Genomic DNA, 21,043 nt, shown 5'->3' with positions numbered 1-21,043 from the left:
AGAGGGATGGATAGATAGAGGGATAGATAGAGGGATAGCTAGACGGATGGATAGATAGAGGGATGGATAGATAGAGGGATAGATAGAGGGATAGCTAGACGGATGGATAGATAGAGGGATGGATAGATAGAGGGATAGATAGATAGATAGAGGGATAGAGGGATAGATAGAGGGATAGATAGATAGAGGAATAGATAGATATAGATAGAGGGATGGATAGATAGAGGGATAGCTAGAGGGATGGATAGATAGAGGAATAGATAGATATAGATAGAGGGATGGATAGATAGAGGGATAGCTAGAGGGATGGATAGATAGAGGGATAGATAGATATCTCACCTTGTAAGCTTTTACAAATCTGACAAACACTGGGAAGAATACGGATGGAGGAGTGGTTTTAGGATTTTCACCAAAATATTTTACTGCATCATCAAAGGCATCCTGGAAGGGACACAGGACAGATGGTCAGAGGTTTGGGGGTCACAGGGTAATCTGATGTGTATCAGACAATAACCCCTCCACCTCACTGCACAGGATCCTATATGCTGAAATCTGAATATATGACATACATTTTTATACATGCCACATAATGGAGTCTGTATAGAGGCATCTTAAAGAGGACCAACCACCAGGATTTTCCTATATAAACTAAAGCCAGTGCTATACTGGCACTATCATGCTGATTCTATACATACCTTTAGTTGTGAGATCGGAGGTATAGTTTCTGACATACAGGCAAGTAAAGTTTGTGAAATTCACTGTTATTTGATTGATAGCAGCTACAGAATATCTAATAGGTGGGTCAAGTTTTGCTAGTTATTCCCGCCCTTGTCTGCCTGCCTGTCCTTCCTCCCTCCTTCCTCCCCCAGTAATAAGAGACAGGGAGGAAGGACAGACAGAAAGACAGGGGCAGGAATAACTAGCAAAACTCGACCCACCTATTAGATATTCTGCAGCACCTATCAATCAAATAACAGTGCATTTCACAAACTTTACTTGCCTGCATTTCAGAAACTATACATCTGATCTCACAACTAAAGGTATGTATAGAATCAGCATGATAGCTCCAGTATAGCACTGGCTTTAGTTTATATAGGAAAATCCTGGTGGTTGGTCCCCTTTAAGATGCCTCTATACAGACTCCATTATGTGGCATATATAAAAATGTATGTCATATGTCAAGATTTCAGCATATAGGAAGGATCCTGTGCAGTGAGGTGGAGGGGTTGTCCTGTTGTACATGCCATCCGATCTGTGGACAGCCCAGTATAGAGAAGGAGAAACTGAGCAGAATGATATACAATATATTGGATTCAACATAACTTGGATTTTATTAATTGAAATCCTTGGTCTTTGTATCATAAGTCCAGTGGGTGGTCCTTTTAGTGATTGACAGATACCTCCGCTACATGCTAGACTGTCAATCACTAGTGGGACCGCCCACTGGACTCTTATATGCAGACACACCAAAGATTTTAATGAATAAAATACTAAATAAAACCTTTCACCCAATATGTGTAGGAATCTGATCCGCTCCTCCTGTTCTGTAACAGGCCAGGATCCCCTTACTATTAACCATCTCGCTACCTGTGAGATTTTTGCATCGTCCTGTAGTTTCTTCAGCCGGCCTTCATTGTTCTGGATGAATTCCTTCAGCATCACGTTGTGATCGTGCATCGTGTATTCCCTCTTGGCCAGATCCATCCCTCTTTGAAGTTCCTTTACGTCCAGGAGAACATTTTCAAGGGAGACTGCAAAAGGGGGGGGTGGAGCAGATAACAGCGATTAATAGACAACAACGGGGCCTACTGAGCCCACGCTGCAGAATCTGAGACCTGCAGTACCTGACTATGGCCAGGTGGGGGCGCTCATGTTACATTACAAAAAAGACAATATAGACAAGCATTGGTTTATTGTGCTATAAAGCAAGATAAGGGAGAGTAGGAATGTATATAATGAGGCAGAGTCCTCTAGGCCGCTTATTCATCTGCTGCGGGGTCAGGGGTAATAAATACTCTGATAATGAAAGAAAGAATCTGTTTTCTCATGATTTGGATCCTAAATGGATAATATTTTATATATGCATATACATACACACACTTGTATATGAGAAATACCTATTAAATCTACTCATACATGAATACAGATAGCAACGACTGATCCTGACTAGTCCTGATCATGGTGCCCCTTACATCACGGCAAATCTGACATGTATTTTAGAAGAGGATCTACAGTGAAGTATGCCGAAATCTAAGGGTAACACTCATTTCCACATGGCCACGCATGAGATGATTGCTTGCTGAAGGCTCATTCAGTAGACAGCTACAGTCATGTCCTAAAATGTTGTCACCCTTGAAATTGTTCCAGAAAATTGGGTATTTCTCCCAGAAAATGACTGCCGTTACACGTTTCGTTATACACAAGTGTATTTCCTTTTCTGTGTATTGGAACAACACAAAAGAAAACTGAGGGAAAAAGGCTAAATTGGACATTATTTCACACAGAATCCCAAAAATGGGCCGGACAAAATTGTTGGCACCTTTCCAAAATTGTGGGTGAACAACTTTGTTTCAAGCATGTGATGTTCGTTCAAACCCATCTGTGGCAAATAACAGGTGTGGGCAATATGAAAATCACATCTGAAACCAGATAAAACGGGGAGAAGTTGCCCCAATCTTTGCATTGCATGTCTGTGTGCCACACTAAAGCCCCCGTCACATTTAACGACTTACTAGCGATCCCGAAAACGATGTGACCTGATAAGGATCGCTGGGAAGTCGCTGGGAAGTCACTGGTGAGATGTCACACAGTCAGACCTTACCAACAACGCAGTAACGATGAGCGACCTGTATAAGAGATCATTGGTAGGTGTCAAACACAGCGATGCGTCCTGCCCAGCAGGACATCGCCTTTAAACAAAATAATCCGGACCATGCGGCAACGACTGGCGATCTCACAGCAGGGGCCTGATCGCTGGTAGGTGTCACACATAACGAGATCGCTGTCGAGATCGTTGCTGCGTCACAGAAACGGTGACGCACCAACGATCTCATTAGCGATCTCGTTGTGTTTGACAGGGCCTTAAGCATGGAGAACAGAGAGAGAAGAAGAGAACTATCTGAGGACTTGAGAACCAAAATTGTTGAAAAATATCAACAATCTCAAGGTTACAAGTCCATCTCCAGAGATTTTCATGTTCCTTTGTCCATGGTGCTCAATATAAACAAGTGTACAACCTATGGCACTGTGACTAGTCTTCCTGGATGTGGACGGCAGAGAAAAATTGATGGAAGGTTGTAACACAGGATAGTCCAGATGGTGGATAAGCCCCAAACAAATTCAAACGAAATTCAAGCTGTCCTGCAGGGTCAGGGGGCATCAGTGTCAGCGCAAACTATCTGCCCACATTTGAATGAAATGAAATACTATAGAGGAGACCCAGCAGGACCCCACTGCTGATACAGAGACATAAAAAAGCTAGACTGCAGTTTACCAAAATGTACATGAGTAACCAAAATCCTCCTGGGAAAGTGTCTTGTGGACAGATGAGACCAAGATACAGCTTTTTGGTAAAGTACATCATTCTACTGTTTAAGAAAAATGGAATGAGGCTTACAAAGAAAAGAATACAGAACCTACAGTCAAATATGGTGGAGGTTCACAGATGTTTTGGGGTTGTTATGCTGCTTCTGGCACTGGGTGCCCTGACTGTGTGCAAGGCATCATGAAATCTGAAGATTACCAAAGGATTTTGGATGGCGATGTAATGACCATATTTCAGAAATATTTCATCTTCTGGAACAATTTAAAGGGTGCCAACACTTTTGGCCATGACTGTATCTGTCCCAACTCCCCCATAACACGAGCACTTGGCTCAGCCGAGCATTCATGTGTCTTTATTGGAGATAAAGAGTGGAAAGTCTCGAAAGACACTTCTGGCAGTGGCTTATCTTCCTCCAAACAAAAAGGATTGGGCCACCCCATCCCAAAACTGGAGCATTGGATCCCTGGAACCACCTGCCCTGAACCCATTCTCAACCTCCACTCCATTCATTGTGTATAGGACTGCGAGAAACAGAGAGGCGCTATACTTGGCTTTCTCCGCATGTGAGCCAGTACGTTATGTGCACAAATATCTGCCGGCTTGTGTACACTTGCGTCCTTTAGAACATGGTAATAAGTGGGGTCGGATTACCCCTTTAAAGTAAAGTTAAAGTCAAAGGACCCCTCAAAAAAACTAGGTTTTGTCCAAAAGTCAAAAACCCCTTTAAATAGGACATCTCCACTTCTAAGAACCTTACCTGCGGCAGCTTTTTCCACATAATGCAGTTCATTAAAGAACAGAGCAACCTGTGGGTACTTTTCTCGTACCACATTAGAGATATAGTGCAATAAGGTCTGTTTCCTGTCTGTTGACTTTGTGTCCAGAAGCTGTCAATGAATAAACAAAAAGGAGGCAGAAAATAAAGCTAAACATTATTATAACTGTAAATTATAGTAAAAATTAAAAGATTTTATAAGAACAAAACAAAGTAAAATGTCAATCTTCTCGCTGAGTGCAGCCACCACTAGAGGGAGCTCACTGCATATGGAATCATACAGTGCTAATTGGACTAGTGGTAGTGAGCGCCCTCTAGTGGTGGCAGCAGACAGACAGAATTTTATCATTTACTTCTACGTTTTTATGAAGGACAGCAGGGTTTTTGGACCAGCAAAACACTCAAGGCATGCTGGCTTACGGACTGACATTTTTTGGGTTACCTGCCTTCATGCCCTGTGAGAATATTGAGGTGTACGTACCAAGTCCAAGCTTTGAAGCTTAAAGCCGTAGACGGCTCCGCGTTTACTGCTGTTCATGTAGTTTCCAAGAGCCAAAATAATCTGCAAAAAGAGAAAGAACTAAGATGAGAAGCTCGTCCACCGCAGATCGCCATACCCTCACTGCGATCACAGTCCTACCTACCTCAAGTATTTTCTTTAGTTTCTGAGATGATTTAATAGAAACAGATGCAGCAATGATGGCGTGAAGTTGCTATAAAGAGACAATAGTAATTTGTAATAATAGTTTCATTTTTCCATTACACACAATCACATTTATACATACAGTATACACACAAGATCAAAATCATACATATACACGCAATTACACAAGCACTTGTACTCCCATCCATGCATTATATATATTTATACACACAATATTCACACAGACCCAAACATTCATAGACATATACACACACTCATACATACACGCTCTATACATACACGCTCATTCATACACGCTCATATATACTATACATACATGCTCATACATAAAACATACATACACGCATATACATTCACACATATATATACGTTCATCCATACACACACTATACATACAGGCTCATACATACCCATACATACATACACATGCATACTGTACATACCCATTCATACATACACATGCATACTGTACATACCCATTCATACATACACATGCATACTGTACATACCCATTCATACATACACATACATACTGTACATACCCATTCATACATACTGTACATACCCATTCATACATACTGTACATACCCATTCATACATACTGTACATACCCATTCATACATACTGTACATACCCATACATACACATGCATACTGTACATACCCATTCATACATACTGTACATACCCATTCATACATACTGTACATACCCATTCATACATACTGTACATACCCATTCATACATACTGTACATACCCATACATACACATGCATACTGTACATACCCATTCATACATACTGTACATACCCATTCATACATACTGTACATACCCATTCATACATACTGTACATACCCATTCATACATACTGTACATACCCATTCATACATACATGCTCAAACATACAAATTCATACATACACGCTCATACATACATACACATTCATACACACTTACTCATACTTACACATACATACACATTCATACATACACACATACATATTCATACATATATGCTCATACATACACATTCATACATACACACTCATATATACACACATTCACATTCATACATACTCGCTCATGCATACACATACATACACACTCATACACACACACTCATACATACACACTCATATATACACACATACATACACATTCATACACACTTACTCATACTTACACATACATACACACTATATATACACACATACATACACATTCATACATACACACTCATATACACACATACACACTCATATATACACACATACACATTCATACATACTCGCTCATACACACACACATACATATTTATACACACTCATACATAAACGCTCATACATACATACACATTCATACACACTTACTCATACTTACACACTATACATACACACATACATATACGCTCATACATACACATTCATACATACTTGCTCATACATACACATTCATACATACTTGCTCATACATACACATACATACACACATACATATTCATACACACTCATACATACACACTCATACATACACATTCACACATACTCGCTCATGCACACACTCATACACACATACCTATTCATACACACTCATACATACATACACACTTACTCATACTTAGACATACATTCACACTATATATACACACATACATATTCATACATACACGCTCATACATACACATTCATATACACACATACACACTCATATATACACACATACACATTCATACATACTCGCCCATACATACACACCCATATATAAACACATACACATTCATACATACTCGCTCAAACATACACATTCATACATACACACTCATATATACACACATACACATTCATACATACTCGCTCATACAAACACACATACCTATTCATACACACTCATACATACATATTCACACACACTTACACATACATACACACTATATATACACACATACATATTCATACATATACGTCATACATACACATTCATACATACACACTCATATACACACATGCACATTCATACATGCTCGATCATACACACATACATACATACACTCACACACATACATATTCATAAACGCTCATACATACACATTCATACACACTTACTCATACTTACACATACATACATACACACTCATATATACACACTCGCTCATACACACATACATATTCATACACACTCATACACTCATATATACACATTCATACATACACACTCATATATACACACATACACATTCATACATACTCGCTCATGCATACACATACATACACACTCATACACTCATACATACACATTCATACATACATGCACAGAAACGCAGACTTACAATCCCATTCCACACATATACACCCATACACACCCACAGTAAATACAGACAGGTTTTGGTGAACACAAATGACGCACTCACCGGCGTCAACATCTGAATGCTCTCATTGTAGTTCCCGATAAAGGCCATGATGGTCATCTTCTGCATCAGCCGCTCTATCTTGCTGAACTGCATCATAAAGCGATCTTCATCGGACAGGTTATCCAGAGGCTTCTTCTCCCGCTCGTACTGCCGCAGCACCTTCACTTCAGCCTCCGTGGGCAGGAATCTCATCAGACACTCCACAAAGTCCACGGGTAACGTTTTCAGGTCAAACCTAAAAAAAAACACAATGACAAAAATCAGCCGGTAATAGCATACATCATTGAAAGCGCCCTTACCTGTCACCTCTCCTCTGTTTTTCCTCCTGGAAATGTTTGTATAAATTGACCTATACAGTTTGACATTTTCAGCACTGATTAGCTAGGGTTACATTGTGCAGGGGACTTACCCCTAATTGGTAACTCTCAGTTATCTGTTTATTCATACATTTCTAGGAGGAATAACAGAGGAACAAGATAATGCAGAATTCTAATGGTCATGTCACACACAAATACAGCGACGACGCTGCTAAGTCACCATTTTCTGTGACGTAGCAGTGACGTCCCGTCGCTGTCGCTGTGTGTGACATCCAGCAACGACCTGGCCCCTGTTGTGAGGTCGCCGCTCGTTGCTGAATTTCCTGGACTATTTTTTGGACGTTGCTCTCCCGCTGTGAAGTGCACATCGCTGTGTGTGACAGCGAGAGAGCGACGAACTGAATGTGCAAAGAGCAGGAGCCGGCTTCTGGCAGCTGCGGTAAGCTGTAACCACGGTAAACATCGGGTAACCAAGCAAAGTGCTTTGCTTGGTTACCCGATATTTACCTTAGTTACTAGCATCCGCCGCTCTCAGGCTGCCAGTGCCGGCTCCCTGCTCCCTGCACACGTAGCCAGAGAACACATCGGGTAAATAAGCAAAGGTTTGCTTATTAACCCAATGTGTACTCTGGCTACGAGTGCAAGGAGCCAGCGCTAAGCGGCGTGCACTGGTAACCAAGGTAAATATTGGGTAACCAGCAAAGCATTTTGCTTGGTTACCCGATATTTACCTTAGTTACCAAGTGCAGCGTTGCTTCCACGCGTCGCTGCTGGCTGGGGGCTGGTCACGGGTCGCTGGTGAGATCTGCCTGTGTGACAGCTTACCAGCGACCATGTAACGACGCAGATCGTCGTCGTGATCGCTGCTGCATCGCTATGTGTGACCCTAGCTTAAGAAAAGAACCTCCAGAATTGTTATTCTATAGGGAATGCCTGCATTTACTAAAACAGACATGACTGGACACCTGAGAGGCCGATCTACAGATCCATCATTTGGCCTAAACAAAGGAAATCGCGAACGACAAACACAAGGCAGAGTTAAGGATCTTTCATAAAAGAGACACAGAGTCTGGAAGGAGCTGGACCGGACCCGCACCACCGAGATGCAGAACCTTCTGTGCATATTAATGGGAGACGAAGATTATTGATTTCCGAATAGCAAAGGGAACGCTTCACGTCATCTGCATTTGTGTTATCTGGATGAGGAATGGAGGGAAATCAGCATCACTCAGCCGTCTAGACCAGACACAGGAACGTTTTGATCCCTGATAAGTCCCAGCACAAATTGCCATTCCATGTTTTTTTTTTTCCCGTCTGCATTTATACAATGGCTGGATCTATCACTTGATATAATTATGCCATTGTTTTTATCTGGTGTAGATGCCGCTGTTCTCCTGAATCTGGAGATGCTTTTCTTTTGTTCCTGCGCTTCTCTGTTCCTGAGATACAGCCCCTTCTACCTTATATAAAAATATAGTCTTGTTGGCCAAGTGGGCGTAACCCTCAATTCTTGTTTGTGGGCGTCTTCTCAAGACTAGGGATGAGGGGGTCATATCTCAAAAGATCTGGATATACCAGAGAGAGGACAGAGTTCTGCATGTCTTCATGAACATGTCTATCCTCATTACTGAACCAATCAGATCATCACAGCAGCAGGAGCAGAGAGAGTTTACCTTGTGAGAGGCAGTGACCTGCCCATTCATGTGGCTGTTAATAAGGAAAAGACTGGATGAGGCTAATTAAAGTCTCGTTAAACTGACCAATATAAATGGGAGAAGCCAAGGCAGCAGCAGAAGAGGAGTATGTTTCTGTTGTGAGCAGCAGTGACCTGACCATTTATATTACTGTGTAACTAATGCAGGGACCAGCGGAAAATGAGAGTATAAGTGAATGAATAGGGATAGAAAATGGAAGTGATAGCAGCAGGAGAGTAGTGTGTTGATTTTGTGAGAGGCACTGACCTAACCATTTATATTACTGTGTAAATGATATAAAGACAAGTGGAAAATGAGAGTATCAGTGAATGAATATGGATAGATAATGAAGTGATGCAAGCAGCAGGAGAATAATATGTTGATTTTGTGAGAGGCAGTGACCTGCCCATTCATGTGACTGTTGATAAGGAAAAGGCTGGATGAAGCTAATTAAAGTCTTATTAAACTGACCAATATGAATGGGAGAAACCAAGGCAGCAGCAGAAGAGGAGTATGTTTATGTTGTGAGCAGCAGTGACCTGATCATTTATAATACTGTGTAAATGATGCAGGGACAAGCGGAAAATTAGAGTACCAGTGAATGAATATGGATAAATAATTGAATAATGCACACAGCCGGAGAGTAGTATGTTGATTTTGAGGCAAGGAAGTGACCTAACCATTTATATTACTGTGTAAATGATGCAGGGACAAGTGGAAAATGAGAGTATCAGTGAATGAATAGGGATAGATAATGGAAGTGATATAAGCAGCAGAAGAGTAGTATGTTGATTTTGTGAGAGGCAGTGACCTGCCCGTTTATATTACTGTGTAAATGATGCAGGGACAAGTGGAAAATTAAAGTATACGTGAATGACTATGGATAGATAATGGAGTGATGTAAACAGCAGGAGAGTAGTGTGTTGATTTTGTGAGAGGCAGTGACCTGCCCATTTCAGTTAATGGGTAGATAAGTCAAGCTACATACGGTAAGATAAATAGTAGTATCCGTCCATGGACAGGGAGTTATGAATGCAGTAGGAGAACAGTGAGTTGATCTTGTAACAGGCAGTGACCTGTCTAATGCTATCATTATGTTAATGAGGACAGGGTTGTATGTGATAAATAGTAAGGATTGATAGCAGCAAACATGATAGCAGCAGGAAACCATTGTGTTGATCTTGTGATAGCCAGTGACCTGCCCATTGATATTACTACATACATGAAGCAGAGCTATATGTGATAAATCGTCATTGTGTGGACAGGGATTGATAACGAGAGCTATGTCAGCAGCAGAAGAGTAGTGTGTTAATCTTGTAGGAGGCAATGACTTGTCTTATCATATAATTATGTTAAGGAGGACAGATGGACATGTTGCAAAGGGCAGTGTCATTCGCTGGGTGGGGATGGATGATGGGAATCCAGACAGCAGCGGAAGAGCAGTGTGTTGATCTTGTAGGACGCAATGACTTGTCATAGTATATTATCATGTTAAGGACAGTTCAACATGTTGCAAAGGGCAGTGTCATTCACTGGGTGGGGATGGGTGATGGCAATCCTGACAGCAGCAGAGGAGGAAAGAGTTGATCTTGTTGGAGGCAGTGACCTGTTAATTTGTGAAACTGCAAAGAGTGCTTTCACACTGCATTTTGTCCCTTATTACTGGTCCCATTGGAGCAAAGCGGGATTGGGATGTAAGCGCCAATGGAACAGTTGACTATAATGGTGCAGACAGTCCCTGTGTGCTCTGTTGTGCTCCATTTTCAGGCGTATACGCCTACTGGAGGCAGACACCAAGACATTGTAGACTGCATCTTGGTGTCCGCCTCCTGTACGCCTGTACGCCCGAAAATGGTGCACAACACAGCACAAGGTGACTCCATCTGCACCACTATAGTCACTGGACCCGTCAGCGCATAGGTCCGAATCCAGTTTAGCTGGAAATTCGGACACAAGCCCCGGCGGGACCACTGAATGGGGGACAAAATGCAGTGTGAAAGCCCGCTTATAAGAACAGTCCTACTTGTCATGAGCGGCGGAGTAACAAAGAGGTGACTGTGACAATTCTGCAGAACTTCAGAGGCCTCATGAGAAGTTATAACACCAGGTCTCTATAGTTTATATTTTCCAGCGCAGAAACCAATAGTAGTTATATAATAGGGCGGCATGGTGGCTCAGTGGTTAGCACTGCAGTCTTGTGGTTGGCTCAGTGGTTAGCACTGCAGTCTTGTGGTGGCTCAGTGGTTAGCACTGCAGCTTTGCAGCGCTGGGGTCCTGGCTTCAAATCCCACCAAGGACACCATCTGCAAGGAGCTTGTATGTTCTCCCCGTGTTTGCGTGGGTTTCCTCCGGGTTCTCCGGTTTCCTCCCACACGCCAAAGACATACAGATAGAGACTATAGATTGTGAGCCCCAATGGGGACAGTGTTGCCAATGTATGTAAAGCGCTGTGGAATTAATAGCGCTATATAAATGAATAAAATTATTATTATTCTATAATATGCGTCACTGGTCAACTTTTTTCCGAGTCAAATGTGAAAAAACTAGTTAATCAGTGAGCTGGGTAAATTGTATAACAGGATCTGCAGTAATCCCCTAATCTGCAGCATGTGTCCCCCCCAGCGCAGGTTCACTACTTACTGCTGGATGGCTCGGCAGATCTCCTCCGCAGTCTTCCCTGCTTTTCTCAGGGTGATGGCGAGGTTTTTGGCCCTGTTTGCTTCCAGTAATGTCACCTTGCTGGAGCCTTTGGGTGCTGTTTTCTGTTTGCTGGAAGTGACATCCATGGCGGGACCTTGGGCTTTTGTCTTAAAAATTTCTTCAAATTCATCTACATTAATGTCCTAAAATGGGGAATACATTATCATTAAGTGTCTGCAAGTGCGGAATAAATGTTAATGGATGATAAACGAGAACATCTCATAGGCAAATACTGTCTCCTAACATAAACTGTTAAGCTGCTTCTGGCCATTATACAACTTATCGTCTCTGAGCTGGTGGGTGGAGACCAGCTGCTATGATGTCTCCCATACACAGCACACACAGATATGACGGATTCCTGCTCTCCTGTATCTTTGCCACACATGTTCAGAAGTAAAAGCAACAGCATGGAGGACTTTATACGGCAGTTCTGAGCAGTGTAGCTGTGAATCCAGCTCTGAGTGAGATAAAACACTTACTAGAAAGCTGCATCACATGTTTTTAACTGTTCTTTCATAGACAACAGACAGCTCAAAAAGTTGGCAGACCGTCTAGTTCTGAGCAAGACAGATTTTAGCTGTATTTCTGAGCAAAAGCAGCATGGAGGTCTTTATACAGCGGTTCTGAGCAGTGTAGCTGTGAATCCAGCTCTGAGTGAGATAAAACACTTACTAAAAAGCTGCAACACATTTGTTTCTTGACTGTTCTTTCAGAGCCATCAACAGACTACTCAAAAAATTGGCCGATTATCTGGTTCTCACCAAGACAAATTTTAGCTGTATTTCTGAGTGAATGATGAGTTCAAAAGTCCAAGAGGACAAAGAGACTCATAAGTGGAAAAAAAAGGAACTATGTAAAATATATTACAAAGTTTCTCATATTTATACGTACTATTGATTTATGCAACGTTTGTCAACGCAGCAGTAGCCATTTATATGGCAGTGCTGAGCAGTGTAGCTGTGAATCCAGCTCTGAGTGAGATAAAACACTTACTAGAAAGCTGCAGACCACAGCTTGCATTGATTTATGCAACATTTGTTAAAACAGCTGTGACCATTTATACAGCAGTGCTGAGTAGTGTAGCTGTGAATCCAGTTCTGAGTGAGATAAAACACTTACTAGAAAGCTGCATAGACATCAACAGACCACTCAAAAAGTTGTCAGATTGTCTGGTTCTGACCAAGACAAATTTTAGCTCTATTTCTAAATGAATGATGAGTTGAGAAGTCAAAGAAGACAAGTGACAAGTGACTCATATGTGGAAAAAGAGTAATATGTCTGTAACAATATATATTATAAAGTTTCTTTATATTTATACAAACTATTGATTTATGCAATATTTGTTAAAACACCAGTGACTATACGGCAGTGCTGAGCAGTGTAGCTGTGAATCCAGCTATAAGTGAGATAAAACACTTACTAGAAAGCTGCAGCATTTGCAGCTCAAAAGGTTAACAGATTATCTAGCTCTCAGCAAAAGAGATTTTAGCTATATTTCTGAGTGAAAGCAGCATGGAAGACTTTATAAAGCAGTGCTGAGCAGTGTAGCTGTGAATCCAGCTCTGAGTGAGATAAAACACTTACTAGAAAGCTTCAGCACGTAGTTTTTTTTTGTTTTTTTTTTAACGGTTCTTTCATATCTATCAACAGACAGCTCTAAAAATCTGGCAGACCATCTAGTTCGGACCAAGCCAGATTTTAGCTGTATTTCTGAGTGAATGAGGAGGTGACAAATGACTCATTAGTGGAAAAAGAGGTCGATGTCTCTAATAAGATATTTCTCATATTTATACATACTATTGATTGATGCATCGTTTGTTAAAACAGCAGTGACCATTTATAATTGAACTCTCTGTACATAATGTGAGCGTTTTCCGTTACCTCCAGGATCTTTTCATCATCAATTTCATTGAAGACTGTGCCATTGATCTGGTTGGGTTTTAAGGCTACCCAGTTGAATACTGGCATCCTGAATTTTGTCTTGATTGGCTTCTTAATTTTCACAGCTGCAAATCAAAAATAAAATGTAAAAATTATTCCCCCGATTGCAAGTCCGTCCATAACACAAACACACAGTCCATACAATGACATAATATACATAGAAGTGAAACGATACCATGATATTTGTAACAGTTTACAAAAAATATCTAAAAAAGATCTAACTAAAGAGGGAGTTATCATCAAATACTCTCAAATCCAGATATCAATTCATTAATAGATTTCTAGGGGAAATAACACAGGGCAGAATTATAAGAAAAGATGCTCTGGTTCGGTTATTCTATGATTTATATGAGTATGTACTAAAACAAACATGGCAGAAGTGGTAATAGCACCTTTGTAAAAGAACTGCCCCATTAGGACAGGTTTTTTTTTTAGACAGTCATATTTCCCTGATGGGGCAGTCTATCTAAAAAAACCCTGTCCTAATGGGGCAGTTCTTTTACAGAGGTGCTCTTACCACTCCTGCCATGTTTGTTCTAGTACATAGTCATATTTCCCTGATGGGGCAGTCTATGTGCTAGAACAAACATGACAGGAGTGGTAATAGCACCTTCGTAACAGAACTACCACATCAGGACAGGCTTTTTTTTTTTTAGATAGACTGCCCCATCAGGGACATATGAGTATGTACTAGAACAAATATGGCAGGAGTGGTAATAGCACCTACATAAAAGAACTGTCCCATTAGGGCACGTTTTTTTTTTTTAGATAGACTGCCCCATCAGGGAAATATGAGTATGTACTAGAACAAACATGGCAGAAGTGGTAATAGCACCTTCGTAAAAGAACTGTTCCATCAGGACAAGCTATTTTTTTTAGATAGTCTGCCCCATCAGGGAAATATGGGTACGTACTAGTACAAATATGGCAGATGTGGTAATAGCACCTTCGTAAAAGGACTGTCCCATCAGGACAGGGGGGGGGGGGGTTAGATATATTTCCCTAATGGGGCAATCTATCTAAAAAAACAAAAAAACCCTGTCCTGATGGGACAGTCCTTTTACGGAGGTGCTATTACCATATCTGTCATATTTGTACTGGTACATACTCATATTTCCCTAATGGGGCAATCTGAGTATGTACCAGTACAAATATGACAGATGTGGTAATAGCACCTCCATAAAAGGACTGTCCCATCAGGACAGGGGTTTGGTTTTTTTTAGATAGATTGCCCCATCAGGGAAATATGAGTATGTTCTAGAACAAACATGGCAGATGTGGTAATAGCACCTTTGTAAAAGAACTCAACCCATCAGGACAGGTTTGGGGTTTTTTTTTAGCTAGACTACCCCATCAAGGAGGGTACAGAATGGAGCTGGGTTGGGACGAGAGGAGTCAAAGATGCCAGGATGGATCTGATAGGTGATGATGTCATCTGGCAGTTTACAGGAAATGAGAGACTGACTTCCTGTCTGTGCATTAGCATGTACTCCACTGGTTGCCAGACTGGAGATCACATGACCCAACTACCTATAATAAAGTGTTCGAAAACAGTAAATGTAAATTAGGTGCGATTAAATAAATGACACAGCTAGTACATTAAAAGATCGGAGAAAGCATTGCAGGGGCCAAAAAAATTCATGGCGTATTACTTTAAATTTATTAATATGTACAATATTTTAATAACAAAACATGCAGAATGAGATGCATCGGGAGATCAGTACAGAAGAAGGAAGGGAACCTACAGAATAGCTTGATCGGCCCGTCTTTAGCGGAAGCGAAAAAACAAGGAGAGAGATTAGTGTCATAGGGTGATATGTTAATAATAGCTCACCAGTTACATCACTGCGGGACGGGTTACAACACTCTGTATGACACTGGACGCGCGTTTCGCAGACATCCATTCTCCGGCGCGGAGTAAAACGTCTTGTAAAGCCAATTAGACATGATTTGGTTTTGCTGTTAGGATTTCTCTATATCCAGAGCTATATACAGTTTCCAAATTACATTAATCCCTCCTTGGCTCTGAAGCCGAGATTAAGATCTAAAAGCAATCAACATAAACTAATCTCCTAATCTAATGTAACTAATACATAATGGACTGACACTACTGCTGGGCTATACAGGGAGAGAGGGATAGTATGGATTGTGAAGCCCATTCCGAAAATAGATGGGGGGGACCCCGAGACCCTCATCAATCCACCTGAGCGGCAGCTACAACGAGTGACTTTCTTCTGGAGGACCCGGCATGTCCATGCTTTATATAAGCTACACACTGAGCTGAATGCATCCTGTGTAATATTTCCTTTGTCCTGCGGAGGAGCTGCGCACAAATTGAACATTCGTCTCCAGGTTACTCACAGATTGAGGCTGATCAGTCTTTGGTCCATACCTTATATTTAACTAGCTGTAGTACCCGGGCGTTGCCCGAGATAGTCTCTGTCTCTCTGTCTCTCTCTCAGTCTCTTTCTGTGTGTCTCTGTCTGTCTGTCTGTCTGTGTCTTTCTTTATCTATGTCTCTGTCTGTATTTGTATCAGTCTATCTGTCTCTATCTCTGCGTCTGTCTCTATATGTGTGTCTGTCTGTCTCTCTCTTTACCCTTCTGTCTCTTTCCCCATCTGTCTTTGTCTGTCTCTTTCCCCATCTGTCTTTGTCTGTCTCTTTCCCCATCTGTCTTTGTCTGTCTCTTTCCCCATCTGTCTTTGTCTGTCTCTTTCCTCATCTGTCTTTGTCTGTCTTTTTCCCCATCTGTCTTTGTCTGTCTCTTTCCCCATCTGTCTTTGTCTGTCTCTTTCCAGGGCTGTCTCTTTCCAGGGCTGTCTCTTTCCAGGGCTGTCTCTCTCTTTCCACGTCTGTCTCTGTCTCTCTGTCTCTTTCTCTCTCTATCTGTCTCCACACCAACATCATATTACCTCACACATAAGCTTCTTATACTAACAGTTTATTTTGTTCCTATAGCAACCACTGACAGTTAGTATTAATAACCTATAGCTCCCACCTGCATTCAGTTTAATGGAAGCAGGATTTTGGAGATTAACTGTAAAGCGTGGGATTAAATTTTCCCGTCGAAACATAGTCTATGATGTTCCCTGGGTCACATAAGGCTTCTGTGCAAAATTTCGTGATTGTAAATGCGATGGTGCGGATTCCTTTATCGGACATACACACACACACATACATACACTGAGCTTTATATATTAGATGGATCCATCAGGCAAGGGGGGCAGAATAAACTTGTCAACAAAGGGGTGTCAATTTCATTGGTGCAACCTGTGCAGTCAAACAAATACCCAACAGGTAAAGGGGATTTATTTCCCACCTTTCCCCCCAAACTGCAAAAAGCTTCATGATTGGACTCCAAAGGGCCCACATACAGTTCTTGCACAGGGGCCTTCTTCTGTCTGTGTCCGCCCCTGTGTCAACAGTCTCAGATTTGCTAATAATATCCCAGCAACAGGGCTCAATTGTTCCAAAATTACCAACATCAATGTTGACAATTAAAAATCTGAGTGAATCTCTTAAAATTTGAATGTGTCATGTCTTCCATCTATATAGAGCTATGGATAAACGAACGCGACCTGTTCTTCACCGATGCGCTGTCACACACGGTCAGTACAGTTTGTTTACTGCTTTCTCTCCCTATTTCTATGGCTAAGCTGTGAGCTTTGAAATTTTATCACTATTCAGATTGACCATAAAATACAGTGCTTTGCGAAAGTATTCGCCCCCCATTGAATTTTTCAACCTTTTCCCACATTTCAGGCTTCAAACATAAAGATAAAAAAAATGTAATGTTATGGTGAAGAATAAAGAAGTGGACACAATTGTGAAGTTGAACAAAATTTCTTGCTTATTTTAAACTTTTAAAAAAAATAAATAACTGAAAATTGGGGCGTGCAATATTATTCATCCCCTTTACTTTCAGTGCTGCAAACTCAAAGTTGATTGAGGATCTCTGAATGATCCAATGTTGTCCTAAATGACTGATGATGATAAATATAAGCCCCTGTGTGTAATCAAGTCTCCGTATAAATGCACCTGCTCTGTGATAATCTCAGTGATCTGTGTAAAGCGCAGAGAGCATCATGAAGACCAAGGAACACAACAGGCAGGTCCGTGATACTGTTGTGGAGAAGTTTAAAGCCGGATTTGGTTACAAAAAGATTTCCTCACCTTTAAACATCCCAAGGAGCACTGTGCAAGCGATCATATTGAAATGGAGGGAGTATCATACCACTGCAAATCTACCAAGACCCGGCCGTCCATCCAAACTTTCACCTCAAACAAGGAGTAGACTGATCAGAGATGCAGCCAAGAGGCCCATGATCACTCTGGATGAACTGCAGAGATCTACAGCTGAGGTGGGAGAGTCTGTCCATAGGATAAAAGTCGTACACTGCACAAATCTGACCTTTATGGAAGAGTGGCAAGAAGAAAGCCATTTCTCAATGATATCCATAAAAAGTGTTGTTTAAAGTTTGCCACAAGCCACCTGGGAGACACCAGACATGTGGAAGAAGGTGCTCTGGTCAGATAAAACCAAAATCAAACATTTTGGGCACAATGAAAAAACGATATGTTTGGCGTAAAAGCAACACAGCTCATCACCCTGAACACACAATCCCCACTGTCAAACATGGTGGTGGCAGCATTATGGTTTCGCCTGCTGTGCTTTAGCAGGGACAGGGAAGATGGTTAAAATTGATGGGAAGATGGATGGAGCCAAATACAGGACCATTCTTGAAGAAAATCTGTTGGAGTCTGTAAAAGACCTGACACTGGGACGGAGATTTGTCTTTCAACAAGACAATGATCCCAAACATAAAGCAAAATCTACAATGGAATGGTTCACAAATAAACATATCCAGGTGTTAGAATGGCCAAGTCACAGTCCAGACCTGAACCCAATTGAGAATCTGCGGAAAGAGCTGAAAGCTGCTGTTCACAAACGCCTCCATCCAACCTCACTCAGCTCCAGCTGTTTACAAAGGAAGAATGGGCAAGAATTTCAGTCTCTCGATGTGCAAAACTGATAGACACATACCCCAAGCGACTTGTGCTGTAATCGCAGCAAAAGGCGGCGCTACAAAGTATTAACCTAAAGGGGATGAATAATATTGCACGCCACAATTTTCAGTTATTTATTTTTTATAAAAGTTTAAAATAAGCAATAAATTTCGTTCCACTTCACAATTGTGTCCCACTTGTTGTTGATTCTTCATCGGAACATTAACATTTTTATCTTTATATTTGAAGCCTGAAATGTGGGAAAAGGTTGAAAAATTCAAGGGGGCCGAAGACTTTCACAAGGCACTGTAGCTGCTGAATTCCCTGCCTCGGCTTTTATACAGCCTATGACAGTCTCTCCTGAGTGGCTGTGCTATATATACCATACGATGTGAGAGCTGCAAAGTGTGAAACGGTGGCGGACAGTTTGGTTGACTTGTGCAAAATGAATTCCTAAAATTTTAACTCAAATTCGATTCACGTCGAAATAATTCGTTCATCCTTGTTGGTAACGATGGAAAACTAATTGGTGCTATTGCATATAGAAATTATAAACTGAGGGAATCTATATAATAGGTCCCTTTTTTTGTTTAATAAATGAACCGTCACAACTCCAACCTGAGTAAGATTGGGCCCCTGAGCAGAATTAAAGACGTTTTTCCAAATTTTCCGAAATTGTTATAAAATAAAGAAATAAATATTTCTTTTCCCTTGAATTCCACAATACTTCAGCCGGCACAGGAAGAAATAAAATCCCTACTGAGTAACCTGACCACTGCAGCCAATCAATTCAGTGGTCAGGTGACTGGAGAAGCAGACAGTCCCACGTCCAGACCACCAAAGTGGTAGCACTGGGATGGCAAGGCATTGAAGAAGGGAGTACAGGCACATTTGTTGTTTTTAGAACATTCTCTAACTTTAAAGAACGCTCCCTTTAAATTTAAAGAGACAGTGACGTGTTCTATAGAATTTTGCATTTCCTGCTCCAAGTATATAAGGATTCTAAAAATAAATAAATAACCATAAATGTACAGTTTTATGCCGCACATGAACTGGTGAGCAGCTCGTACTTGTGGAAACATCCTGGGAATGAGGACGTGATGTCAGCGTGTTATCACCTGGGATATAAGGCAATGCGCTGACTCACGATCCTGCCCTTCCTGCTCACCTAATCACTCAGCAAATACCCTAATCTAATCCCGTGGGAAAAAAAGCAGCCCACACTGACTACCTGACTCCTACACTCTCATGACTCGCCTTTATCAGCCAGCGGCAACTATAAAGGAAAGTAGAGCAGAAATGACAGATATTAGAAGATTATGGATCTCAATATCTGCTATTTATCACCAGCATGGAATGTAAGGAAATGATAAATGTAGCCGAGACGAGTTTGTAACGTGCAATGCAGTCGAGTTTGTCATTTGGTAATATCAATGTGGTTTGACTGCAGGTAAACCTAATTTAAGTCCATGGTAATCCCCCATAAACTTCCCATTTGTTTGTAGGGACTTCAAGATACTTAAAGGGTTTTTGTTTGTTTTTTTACTTAAAATCATGGAATTCAGTCTAAAAATTATTTTTTCAATTGGGTTCTAGTAAATATTTTGCACTGTTTGCGTTCTATAGCCTCAGGGCTGCAATGTGGTACTGTTTGCTACAGAATGAGTTAACTGAGGATCTATCAGCGAGCTCGCTATAATGGTTTGCAGTTTTTAAGGCCCCTTTCACATTGCGTTTTTCTCTACGTGCACAGGTCCCGTCGGGGCATCCGTCCGGACCACCCCTCCCCCATTCTGCAAAACGTGCTCCGGACGCATGCGCCCGACAGGGCCATTCACTGTTATGGAGCGCACTGCGTTAGCGTGTGCTCTGTTTTGTGCAATTTTGTGCATATATACGTTTCTGCAGACGGACACCCGAACGTAGACCACCTACGTTCGGGTGTCCGTCTGCAGAAACGTATGTGACGCCCTGGGCAAGCCAGGGGTCACAGGTC

At 41.4% G+C, this 21,043-nt stretch overlaps 1 protein-coding gene across 8 annotated transcripts in view; it reads right to left on the bottom strand.

Moving 5' to 3' along the window:
- FMNL2 (formin like 2) overlaps positions 1–21,043 on the bottom strand; it is a 300,140-nt gene that overhangs the window by 14,882 nt on the left and 264,215 nt on the right. For 5 of the 8 annotated variants that reach the window (XM_075317219.1, XM_075317215.1, XM_075317213.1 and 2 more), the window contains exons 16-24: positions 15,785–15,805; positions 13,980–14,104; positions 12,039–12,241; positions 7,388–7,622; positions 4,964–5,032; positions 4,801–4,881; positions 4,302–4,431; positions 1,588–1,751; positions 340–441 (exon numbers count right to left, since the gene is read on the bottom strand). In XM_075317219.1, coding sequence (XP_075173334.1) covers positions 340–441; positions 1,588–1,751; positions 4,302–4,431; positions 4,801–4,881; positions 4,964–5,032; positions 7,388–7,622; positions 12,039–12,241; positions 13,980–14,104; positions 15,785–15,805 — 1,130 coding nt within the window. The remainder of the gene's footprint in view (positions 1–339; positions 442–1,587; positions 1,752–4,301; positions 4,432–4,800; positions 4,882–4,963; positions 5,033–7,387; positions 7,623–12,038; positions 12,242–13,979; positions 14,105–15,784; positions 15,806–21,043) is intronic. The other 3 variants (XM_075317218.1, XM_075317221.1, XM_075317220.1) reach the window with 1 other exon arrangement.

Source organism: Anomaloglossus baeobatrachus, chromosome 7, assembly GCF_048569485.1.
Source record: "Anomaloglossus baeobatrachus isolate aAnoBae1 chromosome 7, aAnoBae1.hap1, whole genome shotgun sequence".
Taxonomy (NCBI): Eukaryota; Metazoa; Chordata; class Amphibia; order Anura; family Aromobatidae; genus Anomaloglossus; species Anomaloglossus baeobatrachus.
This window is presented reverse-complemented; position numbering and strand designations above follow the sequence as displayed.